Source organism: Bos indicus, chromosome 16, assembly GCF_029378745.1.
Source record: "Bos indicus isolate NIAB-ARS_2022 breed Sahiwal x Tharparkar chromosome 16, NIAB-ARS_B.indTharparkar_mat_pri_1.0, whole genome shotgun sequence".
Classification (NCBI taxonomy): domain Eukaryota; kingdom Metazoa; phylum Chordata; class Mammalia; order Artiodactyla; family Bovidae; genus Bos; species Bos indicus.
In genome coordinates, this window is record NC_091775.1 from 61517235 (window position 1) to 61530991 (window position 13757).

The following is a 13757-nucleotide window of genomic DNA, read 5'->3' on the forward strand; positions in this document are numbered from 1 at the left end:
AAATGCCAAGGACAGAGGCAGCATCCGCAATAGTGCCTCAGTTGATAGGATTGATGGGAACTCAGTACTTGTTGATCACCCCATTTCCCCTGAATTTGGCTTCTGGAAAAACTGAGGAAACAAAAAAGTGGAATGAAGGGACGGCGAAACACTCGCTCGAGTCGGACCCCGCCTTTGGTCCCAAGGTGAGAGAGTGGGGAGGTCGAGGGGGTGGGGCGCGGGGCGCGACACTGGCTAGCGCCTGCGCCCTGGCGCCCACCTGCTTCGGAAGCCCTGGGATCCACTTTCTGACTCCGTGAGAACGGCTCGATTAAACGTTTTTATTCCTCATGCAACTGAAAGTGAATTAGGATTTAAAACACATCCGATCCCCGAGAGACTGTTTCTTAGCCGTCTCCGTCGTCCGCCGGCACCGCCGAAGGCAGCCGCCATTGAGGGTTGCCAAGGCGCGGGGTCCTGGGTTTCCATGACAACACGAAGGCGTCCGGGGAAAGGCGTGGCGACAAGATGTCTGGCGGGAAACACAATTTACGGGTACGGGTTGCAAGTGTCCGTTTCCCATCACTTCTGACGGCAGAAACGAGGTCGAGCTCTGCCCGACCTCGAGTCGGTGAAGCTGCGAGCGCTAGGGCGGCCTTTGGGGAAGCCGGGATCCAGCCGACTCGCCTCGAGCCAGGGGCGCCCTTAGGTGGTACCGGTGGTCGGAGGGGTGGGTCCAGGGTGTCCTTCCCGGCCTGGGCCAGGTATTTTAGTTGCATCAGATATCTTGGGAGAGCCCAGAAATCTCCCCAAAGAAAACCCAAGGTAGATGAATTGTAAACTCCAAATTTAACATGAACACTAAACGGGTATCCCTCCCTCCCTCCCCTTCTATGTCTCTCTTTTTTCCCTGCAGGTCTGTGTTGCAGCTCTGCCAAACCCAAGTACTGTATGCCGGTAATATGTTTGTAGATTAGCTTTCCGAAGGGGTATTTCAACTAATTACAGAGAGTGCTAGGCCTTGCTTATAATGTCACTCCCGAAAACACCCTCCACGTCAACACCTGAGGGCAAAAACTTGAAAATCTCTGCATTCAAGGAAGAGACAGGTAACGTTCGTCAAGGCATAAGTAATCATGACCATAATCAGAAATCACAACCATTCACTTTTTTCCTTAATCTGAGATTTCAGATACTTTAATTAATTTTGTTTTACCAATATACTTGTTTAAATAAAATCAAAAGCTTTGCCTTTTATAATATTTTGCAGTCCTACTCGGCATAAGGATTGTAATTTTTTTTTTTTCAAATGCTGATGAGTTTTATATTGTTCTAAATTCAACCTATTTTAAGTACCAGTGGTGGTTTGAAACAGTACTTTCTGGAGTTTTGGGGTTTTTTTGTTTGTTTGTTAAGGAACTAGTTTGTATCAGGTTTTAGTAATTACTCTGAATGAAGGTACTTATATAAGATTTTCATTCATATATAGATGTGCAGATCTGTTCTAGAATAAGAATCTGCCAGACTCATTTCTCCCCTTGTTATGTTAAAGCCTCCTCCAGCTTACCTACATCTTGTTTTTAGGAGAGACTCTGCTAAAATCTACTTTTTTTTTTTTTGCTTATTTCTTCTGATATTCTGACTCCATCCCAAACTCGCAAGAGATAAAGATTTGGTAATATGAACTTTAGGTGTTCTGATGTTCATTAAAGCATGATACATCCTTACAAAAATTAAAATAAACCATGCTATGTGAGAAGCATAGATTAGTGGAGAGTTCTTTAAGGAGAGTGACAGCCCAGCCCTCCTTGACTAACTACATAGGAGACTTTTCCTATATTAGGTGTTCACCTTCTCTTTATATCATCTGCCCTCATTGAACTCTGCAGAACATTCTTTGTACTGAGTGTTACCTTACTAATTTGGTCAGATTATTCTACTCCTTTTTTTGTTTGTTTGTTTTTGAGCAAGCTCTGGGAGTTGGTGATGGACAGGGAAGCCTGGCATGCTGCAGTTCATGGGCTTGCAAAAAGTTGGACACTACTGGGCGACTGCACTGAACTGTTTCTACTCTTTTCATTTCTAACAATCGCAATTCTACTGTTAAATCCAACTCAAATCCCTTCCACTCTGTAAATGTTCCAATTGAATTTTCACCTTTGAACTTAGAAAAAATTACTAAGTAATTTGACAGTTTTGAAGAGATTTCTTTTGTGATTTTCATATCAAAGGGTAAATAGACATTCCCATCATCTTTATGCTGTCCCAGTTAACTGATCAAGTTAAGTGAGTTGTTTTCAGTTTTGAATTTGGAGTAATGGAGGTTTATCATTGTACATGAGTTTTTTAACTCATGTCTGATCTGAGTGTAACAGAGCAGAATGAGCGCAGCCCTTAGCAGCCAGCCATTACTGTGCCTCATTACTCCACACCCTGTTACTAGGCAACAGGTCTTGCTCAGCCGATGCTTGGTGCCTTAGTGCGCCCCGCTTGCAAGCAACCAACTTGCAACCAATGAAGGGTTGTCAGTTGTCCTTCTTAGCCATTGGTCAACACCGCAGTGGCCCGCTGGTAACTGTCAATGAGGGATCATTGGGGAAGTGATTCAATCAAGGATCAGTGGTGTGGTGGTCATCAGGTGGAGACTGAGGTAAGAGACAGATACAGGTCTTCTCCTGGAGGCTCTCCAGCTTACCCAGTTTTGGGCCTAGGTGAGCTGGAGGGTCCAGGGAACAGCCTGTGGGGCTCCAAAGCCCTCATTAAGGCCCTCCACTAGCCTTGGTCCAGGCCTTGAGGCAGCAGTGAAATTCTCCCTTCCCTGTCTCTGAGACCTAAGAGCAATGGCTGTCTGCCTGGGTCGCAATCTGTGAGACCTGGTCTCCCCCACTTGGGCGGCCTAAGGAAGCAGAGGGCCATCTGGGTTGGATGCCTGGCTCCCTCATGGCTGACAGCTGGGCAGGGTGTGGGAACCTGCCAACTGAGCTCTGTCTCCTCTTGGCCGGGATCAGGACCTTGGAGGGTGAAAGTTATACCTTGGAACCTTGCTCTTTCTTGTCAGGACAGAGAATACCATTCATCTGGTAGAGATTTACAGGAACATCACTACCTGACCATGACCGGACCTTAAGAACAAAGAATCTGACACTGAGAAGTCTGCATCAACTAACCACGCCCATCCCTCCCCTTTTGCTTTTAAAGGGACTTGTTGAAAGCTTTCAGTAACTTTGAGATTCTTAGGGTATGAGCCACCCATCTCCTCATGTGAATCTGTAATAAACCTTTCTCTGTTCCAAACATTAACGTTTAATATTGATGGGCCTCACTGTGCATAGGACACACACGATTTGTGATTTCAGTAACATGAGTAGGGCAAACAGTATGAGTTGTTTTTTTTTCTTGACTAGATGATTCAGTGTTTTAAATATTGTTGCTATTCTTGACAACCAGGAGCAATGGTTCTCTCTGTCAGCAACATATATATATATATAGGATTGATGAGACAGCCTGGAAATCTCTAACTGACTAAAACAAAAAAACTACAGTAAGCTTTTCTTTCCCATTATTTTCTTAGGACTTCCTGAACTAAAGGAGAAAAAAATTTTGGTGGATCGGTCACAACCCCTTCCTACTTCCCTTCAAAATGAGTTCATCCCTGAGGAAGTTCTGCTTTCTCTGACCAATGCGGCCAATGCTGGTCCTTGTCCTGAAAACTTACTGCCTCCTAAGAAAATTAAAACTCCAAAGGTGTGTGTGTGTGTATATGTGTGTATAAAGTACTTAGGAACATTTATCTTGACATCCAGTTCATTAAGTACTTATTTAATATGTTTTATATTCCAGATTGTCTTAAGGATATTTTAAAATTAATTCCTAGATTGAAAGCTAAAATATCTTGCATGAATACTTTCAAGGAAATACTTGAGTATATCCATTAACCTGTTTCTGTGTGATTTACCTAAATGATCGTTACCACTCTTAGTCTTGATGTTTTTCTTTTTTAAAAAAAAAGTTATTTATTTATTTGGCTGACTCGGTCTTGGTTGCTGCACATGGGCTTTCTCTAGTTGCAGAGAGCGGGGCCTACTCTCTCCTTTCAGCACACAGGCTTCTCATTGCAGTGGCCCCTCGGTCATAGCCGAGCGCATGCTCTAGGGTGCCCAGGCTTCACTGGTTGCTGCATGTGGGCTTGTTAGTTGTGGTTCCTGGACTCAGTAGTTGTGGAGCCCGGACTTCGTTGCTCCGAGGCTTGTGGGGTCTTCCCTAGCCTGGGAAGTCCTTGTGCCCTGCATTGTAAGTCAGGTTTTTAACCGCTGTACCACCGGGGAAGCCCGGAGTCTTGATATTTTTCTTTCACTATTAAGTTGTTCTAGTTTCATTAATAATTCTTCTTGTTATCCAATAAGAATTATATTTTTTCTAAACAGTATCCAAATGCCTTTAATGTACTCAAAAAAATGATTAAGAATAGATTTCATTTGACTAGAGCGCCCTCTGCTGTGTATTCATGTTTTTTTTTTTCTCCCCAGGGTACTCTTCCTCGCTCTGTTGACCACGTCTGGCATAACCCTGTCCGAAGAAATAAGTTCAAATACCTGATTGACCATCCAGTTTCCCTAACGGGAGCTGGAAGGTAAAGAAGGAAGATAGCGGGGTAGATGCAGATGAACAGAGTCATTATCTCATTTTGTATGATTTCCTTGGGAGGAGCAGAACTGGAAAAATCACAGACTCATGGTTTTAAAGCTTGAAGTATCTTTAATGAACCAGCATACAATCTGAAGAGGGCATGGGTCTACCTTTTGTGTATGATTATTCTCAGTAGGAGGCAGCGGAAGCTGGCTCTTGTGACGTTTCACTCATTTAAGTTTGCTTTGCTGTGCCTTTGTGTGCTTGTCCCCTCACTCTCCTGTCCCTTGTTGTACCCTAGCAGGAGGGACAGTATCAGGCAGAACGTCTTTAGGGCCTCTTTTATTTGCACTTCTGAGAAAAACTAGGTAACAGTTTTATGACATGCGAAAACTTGAAAAATAAGTGCTTGTTAGCCCCTGGTTTTCCTCAGAGCAAACCCTAAACCTTTACACGTGTGTGTGCTCAGTTGCTCAGTCATGTCTGACTCTTTGCAACCCCATGGACTGTAGTGCATCAGGCTCCTCTGTCCACGGAGTTTTGCAGGCAAGAATCCTGGAGTGGGTTCCATTTCCTACTCCAGGGGATCTTCCAGATCCAGGGATCAAACCCAGGTCTCTTGCGCCTCCTGCATGGCAGGCAAATTCTCTGCCACTGCACCACCATCAAGGAAGTGATCAAATCAGTGAGTTATATTTGTTGTTTTTATATCATTCCTAAAAATATCCAAATTGTCAATATTTTCCCTGTGAAGATTGTGATCTAATTTTCTGTGTGTGGTTCATTTATCAATTTACTCCCTCCAAAAAAAAAAAAAAAAAAAAAAACTCACTCCTGCCATGCTCCTTATTGGAATACCACTTAATAGTGAGTTTACAGTTACTAATACTTGGGTAGATTATTTGTTTTTTCTGAGTTCAGTTTCTTATTTGTAAAAAGGGAATAATAGACTTACTCTATTTTGTGTACCTGTCAGGGATATAGAAAACACAAATGAGATAATGAATATAAAGTGAAAGTGAAGTTGCTCAGTCGTGTCCGACTCTTTGCGACCCCATGGACTGTAGCCTACCAGGCTCCTCTGTCCATGGGATTTTCCAGGCAATAGTACTGGAGTGGATTGCCATTTCTTTCTCAAGGGGATCTTCCTGACCTATGGATTGAACTTGGGTCTCCCTCATTGTAGACAGATGCTTTACGGTCTGAGCCACCAGGGAAGTCCTCATATATTTCTTTGAGCCCCTTTTTTGGGTGGGGAGGCAAGAATAATGGAGTGGGTTGCCATTCCCTTCTCCAGGAGATCTTCCTGACCCAGGGATTGAACCCGGGTCTCCCACATTGTAGGCAGACGCTTTACTGTGTGAGCCACCAGGGAAGTCAATGAATGTAAGAGCACTTGTAAAACTGTACACTGCTGTTACTGCTGTGTAAATATAAGGTGTTATTCCTCAGTTATGTCTCAGTGCTAGAAAAAGTGGCAGAAATTTAGGCTATGGACTTCTGTGTTCTGGGGCTCTGGTGTCATAAATATTGGTACTTTATTTTATGCCAGTGGACCATGACTTTAATTATTAACATTTAATAATTAGTAGTTATGAGATATTTGAAGTACTTTGAAAAATTATTAGCTCTGAGTGCAGCAATAATCTGACATTGAAATGTTAATGTCAAATGTCATCTAAGTAGGAATTTTTTAAAATGTGAAGATCTGTAGTGTGGCAAGACAGGACAGTGGCCTCTCTGAAATGTCCTCACTGGAGTCCTTGGACCCTGTGGATACATACCTTACGTGGCAAAGGTTATCCTGATTTGGCATTGGCAAGAGACAAGAGGAGGGTGATGATAATATCAATAAGTGTTAGTGACAGATATTGAGGACAAAGGATGGGACAGAATCAATTATGGATGCTGAGATTTTTGATGAGTAGAGTGGCGGTGCTAACTGACAGAATTAGGGATTACAGAAGCATGACAAGTTAGAATGGCGGGAGAATTATTTAGTCGTATCTAGAAGTTCGGAGAAGGCAATGGCACCCCACTCCAGTACTTTTGCCTGGAAGATCCCATGGACGGAGGAGCCTAGTTGGCTGCAGTCCATGGGGTCGCTAGAGTTGGACACAACTGAGCGACTTCCCTTTCACTTTTCACTTTCATGCATTGGAGAAGGAAATGGCAACCCACTCCAGTGTTCTTGCCTGGAGAATCCCAGGGATGGGGAAGCCTGGTGGGCTGCCGTCTATGGGGTCGCACAGAGTCGGACACGACTGAAGCGACTTAGCAGCAGCATCTAGAAGTAACAAGTATGATAAGGTGAGATTTGATAGTATAGCCAAGGGAGAAAGTGTAGGGAAAGCGCAGAGGAATGAGGCTAGGATGTTGGAGAACATTTCCATTTGGTAGGCAGGAGGTCACAGAGATGTCCAAAAAGGAGTGGGTGGGACGAGGGAACCAAGGGAGTCCAGTCATACAGAGGGCAGGGGAGAGAAGAGTATTTTTAGAAAGTGAGGTGATCAACCCTGGAAAATACCTGAGAAGAACAGTGGAAGATGAGAACTGGTGACTTAACTGTAGAAAGTCATCCTCAGCTTTCTGGAGAATGATTTTAGCAGAGAGATGGGAATGAAATCAGAATTGCAGGGAAATTTTAAGAAGTCTAATGTTGAGCAGAAAGTGCGAGGTAGATCAAGGTAACTTAATGACAATGCACAGTCAAGGGAAGATTTTTAGAAGCAGAAATGACCTGAGTTATAGACCGGAGGGAATATTCCAAGAGAAAAGGAAACACACAGAAATTATAATTGATGGAATGAGATCCCCAAGGATGTGGGCAAAGATGAAATGAAGGACTGAAGTGGAGGAAATAATCCTGGGGAATAGAATACATCTTAATCTGAGGTTGAAGGAAAGGAGAAAGAAGTTTGAGGTGGAGAAGAGGACGGATGTGGGGGAAAACCCTAATGCCTCAGCCTTCTAAGTAAAATAGGAGGTAAGGAGACCAGTTTTGTGTCCTTTTTTACCCACTAGAAGGATGTGTGTGGGCATTACCCACTTTTATCCAGTAGCCAAACAAAAAACTTATTTTGTAAATTTTTATTTTTTAATCTTAGGGATATTTCTTTTCTGTATGATGTTAAATATGTTAAAGGAGAGACGAGGGAGAGTGTGGTTTGTCCCCCACAAACGGACCATGCACTGCAGGCACGTGATGGTATCATTGTCCCTCATAAGGTAAATGAAGTATTTGACAAATAACTTCCTCTCCCTCTCTCTACTTAAAAAAATCCTCAAACTATAAAGCCATGTGAAAACTCTAACGGTCTGCATTGTTTAAGTTTTCTAGTTTTTTCATGGCACTTTCTAATTTTTTCTAGAAAAGGGAATTTACTGGGAGAAGATCAAATGTATCTTTAGCAGTTTTCCAAATTACAACTATTTAATCTTGAAAATACAGTATAGGAGCCTAGGTTTTTTTTTTTTTTTTTTTAAGAAACCCACAGTTTAAAGTTGTAGAGTACTTGAAAGTAATACAACATCATAAATCAGCTAGATTTCAATTTAAGAAAAGGCAGAAAAAAAAGTTGTAGAATTCTTATTTTTGGCAGGTTGCTAAGGTAAATCTGAAATAACTCTTGAATTTTCAAGTCAATAGATTTCTTTGTTATTTAATACTAAAACCAAGATTGTTCTTTAATTCATGGTTAATTTTTTAACCTGTTTTCTGCTAAAAGTTTATTATTCCTTGCCATGACCCATATTACTAAGTGTTATTTCTCTAATCAAAATCTCTTAATAAATAGTATCCTTTGGGGATAGGAATTAGGATTTATATGACTCATCTAATGTTTTTTATTCTTGTTCTTTCTTTTTAAGCCAAAGAAGCTAACAGATACATTGATTCCTGAAGAATTTCATATTGTGTCAAATACCGGAGTTTCAGGTTTAGAGTGTTTCGATGAGTGAGTACTGGGGTATATGCTGAATATCTGACAAGTTGAGCTGTTTCCTGCTTCCCAGACATAGAGGAACCTGAGGCATTCACTCACATTCCTAGGCAGTTGTTTGGTTGCTGAGTTGTGTCTTACTCTTTTGTGACCCGTGGACTGTAGCCCGCCAGGCTCTTCTGTCCATGGGATTTCCCAGGCAAGAATACTGGAGTGGGTTGCCATTTCCTTCTCCAAGGGATCTTCTCAACCCAGGGATCGAACCTGTGTCTCCTGCATTTGGCGGGCAGATTCTCTACCACTGAACCACCAGGGAAGCCTTTTTCTAGTCAATATCTACAATGAAATGAATAAATGTTTGGCTTACCATGCTAATAAAATTTAAGGACGGTATCAAAAACTAATGAAAAATGTCTTACTTAAAAGAGTTTGAAGCAACAAGAATTTACTGTATGGTGCAGGGAACTGTGCGATTATAAAATATTCAATATCCTGTAATATCTTCAATATCTTGTAATAACCTATAAAGGAAAATATTCTGAAAAAAAAAATATATATATAACTGAGTCACTTTGCTGTGCACCTAAAAGTAACCTATATTGTAAATCAGATATATTTCGATTTTTAAAAAGTTGAGACTTTTGTGATTAAATTGTTTTCTTTTTCCTGTTGTTTAATTTTGAATGAAAAAAAATTAGATCTTTGTTCTGAGTGCTTGCTTCTTCTTTAGAAATGGTTTTGAGCAATAACAAAGGAAAGTAGCCCTCTAAGTTGAAACCTCATAATGCACGCTCTAGGGCTTAACTCCACACTTCAAACTAGTCATTTCCAGTTTTCTTTGATTCCTGCTTTATGAGGTTGAAAAAGGCTTTATTTTCCGAAACAATACTTGAATGTTTCATAATTTGAAATTTGAAAAACTAAAACTTTGGACTAGTTTTTATAGTAAAATATCCAGAAGCTGTCATTCATTTCACCTTATCCAGTACATATGTTATATGGCATTTCCTTATAATGGTGGGTTTCAGAACAGTATTTTGCCAAAGGGAACTAAATGCAACTCTTTTGGGGGATGACTTTTAATTTTTTATATAATTTTAAAGTTATAAAAATGTTACAAAAATAAGACAAGGAATGTTATAAAAATGTTACAAAAATAAGACAAGGAGTACATGTCTTACAAAAATAAGACATGTACTCTCTCCTGACTCACTGAGTAATTAATTACGTTTTGCCTCATTTGCTTTAATATACACACACACACACACACACACACTCTTAAACTATTCAAGAGTAAGTTGGAGGCCCTCATGACCTTTTGCCACCGAATACTTCAGTGTGTGTTTCCTTACAAAGCACTAGTTATAGATCCTGTTGATGACTTTTTAGCTCCATCATTCTTGTATGTACTAGCTGCTGTTTTACAATATAGATTCATGGATTTCTCCCTTTTTTTGGTGAGTCATATTTCTTTGCTATCATTGATGTTCACGTTTTTCCTGATTTTGCTAATGCCAGCTCCTTTGAGCTGGCTCTTGTGTTCTTTAGGCACGTGCCCATCATTCTTTGAATGTTCTCTTATTTTCAGGCTCAGTGAGATTTTCAGGTTCGTCTTGGATTTCCCAGCTCCAGCTCTGAAATGAGCTACGAGTCACTTCTTCGAGAAGTACTGTTTTCCTTTTCGTGGAGAAGAGTTCTCAGCAACCAAGATCTGGGTGCTAGGCATGCTCATTGCTCCCAGGGTACCATTGCTTCTAGTCCCTCTCACACACTCACTTTTGAAACTATTTTGAGCCTTTATAGTCCCTGAATATTTTTTACGAATCTAAATTCTGAAAATGGACCTTATTAACCAACTGTGTTCCAGTAGGGGGCAGAAACAAAGTAAATGTTTTTCAACTGGAGGAAGAAAAAAGATACATAAATAGTAATAAATTTGAAGAATTGCCATGTGGTTCTCATTGTGATACCCACTTAGGTATAGGCACGTACTTCCAGGCGACAAATGTGTGTGTTGGGCATCAGGAAAACTGGGTTTGGTTTCATCTCTAGTTCTTATTAATTTTGTAACCTGTTTAGTCACTTAACTTTGTTGACTTCGGTATTCTTAGAACATTCTTCCACCTTTGATAGGTCATTTTTTTTTTAATGAATCAAAGAAATTTTTGTATTGTGATATATTGGAAAATGTGATTAATGCTCTTTTACTTAACTGTTTTAAATCTAAGTATCATTATATCTGTGTCTGTAGATGTCTAAGGCCATTTAAGTATGATCTTGTGTGTAAAACAATGGACCTTTCTGATTGTCCCCAAGCTTCTCAATTCTGTGAGATCTAAAGTTTTTCATGTTTTGTTATGTGATAAATAGGCCAAGCATTTACCTGTCTTATTTATTGCAGCAAATATACTACTCTCCTCACAGACAGCGAAAATAGGCTATTGCTCTTCCCATCCATGTAAGTACAGTTTATTTTGAGAATGTTTCTAAGAAAGAATAACTATATATTTTTTCCTTTTTATTGGTAGTTTATTACACAAAAATAATAAAATTATCATAGAAACCCAAGACAATGATTACCTACATTTCTGTCATTTATTCAGTGCTTTCTTTGTCCAACTGCATATTGATTCTTTACATATTTATAATAACATCAAAGTGCTAGAAAACACTTTTTTAAAAACTACCATTTTAAATGTTTTTTTTGTTCCTGTTTTTAAATTTTATTATGGGAAGAATATTTAATATGAGATCTACCCTCTTAATAAAATTGTAAGGGTGAAGTACAGTGTTGTTAATTATAGGCCCAGTGTTATACAGCAAAGCTCTAGAACCTTGCATTATTGAAGTATTACGGCCTTGATTAGCAACTTGTCATTTCCTTCTCCCCACAGCCCTTGCAGACTGCTGTTAAACTCTCTGATTCTATGAGTTTGTCCATTTCACGTGAATGGAATCAAGCCCTGCTTGTTCTTCTGTGACTGGCTTATTTCACTTAGCATGATGTCCTCTTGGTACATTCATGTTGTTGCAGAGTACAGTGTTTTCTTTTTTTTTTAAGGCTGAATAATATTCCTGCATGTGTGTGTATACTTCTTCTTCATTCATTCATTGATGGACGTTTAGGCTGTTTCCACTTCTTGGCTATTGTGAATAGAGCTTCAATGAACATGGAGTGCTAATCTCTCACCGAGATCCTTTTTTGGGAGTAGGGGGCCCCGCTTTGCAGCAGGCAGGATCTGAGTTCCTTGACTGGGAATCAGACCTGTGCCCCATGCAGTGGAACTGTGGATTCACTGGGCCACCAGGAAGTCCCTCTCTTTGAGATCTTGGTTTCAAGTCTTTTAAGTGGGATTACTGAATATATATAAAATACCTTTATATTCTACGTTTAACTATTAGTATTTCTCTGTTTTGCTGTAGGCTTTTTTTTCTTATCTATCTTTGTGTATCTATCTATCCTATCATTTTCTTTTTGATTGTGAAGTATCTGGTATTAACACCTTGTTCAGTTCAGTTCAGTCACTCAGTCATGTCCGATTCTTTGCGACCTCATGAATCACAGCACGCCAGGCCTCCCTGTCCATCACCAACTCCCAGAGTTCACTCAGACTCATGTCCATCGAGTCAGTGATGCCATCCAGCCATCTCATCCTCTGTTGTCCCCTTCTCCTCCTGCCCCCAATCCCTCCCAGCATCGGTCTTTTCCAGTGATTCAACTCTTTGCATGAGGTGGCCAAAGTACTGGAGTTTCAGCTTTAGCATCATTCCTTCCAAAGAAACCCTAGGGCTGATCTCCTTCAGAATGGACTGGTTGGATCTCCTTGCAGTCCAAGGGACTCTCAAGAGTCTTCTCCAACACCACAGTTCAAAAGCATCAATTCTTTGGTGCTCAGCCTTCTTCATAGTCCAACTCTCACATCCATACATGACTACTGGAAAAACCATAGCCTTGACGAGACAGACCCTTGTTGGCAAAGTAATGTCTCTGCTTTTGAATATTCTGTCTAGGTTGGTCATAACTTTCCTTCCAAGGAGTAAGCGTCTTTTAATTTCATGGCTGCAGTCACCATCTGCAGTGATTTTGGAGCCCAAAAAAATAAAGTCTGACACTGTTTCCACTGTTTTTCCCATCTATTTCCCATGAAGTGATGGGACCGGATGCCATGATCTTCGTTTTCTGAATGTTGAGCTTTAAGCCAACTTTTTCACTTTCCACTTTCACTTTCATCAAGAGGCTTTTTAGTTCTTCTTCACTTTCTGCCATAAGGGTGGTGTCATCTGCATATCTGAGGTGATTGATATTTCTCCCGGCAATCTTGATTCCAGCTTGTGCTTCTTCCAGTCCAGCGTTTCTCATGATGTACTCTGTGTATAAATTAAATAAGCAGGGTGACAATATACAGCCTTGATGAACTCCTTTTCCTATTTGGAACCAGTCTGTTGTTCCATGTCCAGTTCTAACTGTTGCTTCCTGACCTGCATATAGGTTTCTCAAGAGGCAGGTCAGGTGGTCTGGTATTCCCATCTCTTGAAGAATTGTCCACAGTTTATTGTGATCCACACAGTCAAAGGCTTTGGCATAGTCAGTAAAGCAGAAATAGATGTTTTTCTGGAACTCTCTTGCTTTTTCCATGATCCAGCGGATGTTGGCAATTTGATCTCTGGTTCCTCTGCCTTTTCTAAAACCAGCTTGAACATCAGGAAGTTCACGGTTCATGTATTGCTGAAGCCTGGCTTGGAGAATTTTGAGCATTACTTTACTAGCGTGTGAGATGAGCGCAATTGTGCGGTAGTTTGAGCATTCTTTGGCATTGCCTTTCTTTGGGATTGGAATGAAAACTGACCTTTTCCAGTCCTGTGGCCACTGCTGAGTTTTCCAAATTTGCTGACATATTGAGTGCAGCACTTTCACAGCATCATCTTTCAGGATTTGAAATAGCTCAACTGGAATTCCATCACCTCCACTAGCTTTATTCGTAGTGATGCTTTCTAAGGCCCACTTGACTTCATATTCCAGGATGTCTGGCTCTAGGTCAGTGATCACACCATCGTGATTATCTGGGTCGTGAAAATCTTTTTTGTACAGTTCTTCTGTGTATTCTTGCCACCTCTTCTTAATATCTTCTGCTTCTGTTAGGTCCATACCATTTCTGTCCTTTATCGAGCCCATCTTTGTATGAAATGTTCCCTTGGTATCTCTAATTTTCT

General features: G+C 40.7%; 1 protein-coding gene across 1 annotated transcript in view; it reads left to right on the forward strand.

The window, feature by feature from the left end:
• The first annotated feature begins 291 nt into the window (after positions 1-291).
• AXDND1 (axonemal dynein light chain domain containing 1) overlaps positions 292-13757 on the forward strand; it is a 79120-nt gene continuing 65654 nt past the window's right edge. Inside the window, exons 1-7 of the mRNA XM_019976985.2 lie at positions 292-534; positions 896-1088; positions 3551-3723; positions 4506-4609; positions 7713-7833; positions 8476-8561; positions 10948-11004. Coding sequence (XP_019832544.2) covers positions 1010-1088; positions 3551-3723; positions 4506-4609; positions 7713-7833; positions 8476-8561; positions 10948-11004 — 620 coding nt within the window. The 5' untranslated portion in view covers positions 292-534; positions 896-1009. The remainder of the gene's footprint in view (positions 535-895; positions 1089-3550; positions 3724-4505; positions 4610-7712; positions 7834-8475; positions 8562-10947; positions 11005-13757) is intronic.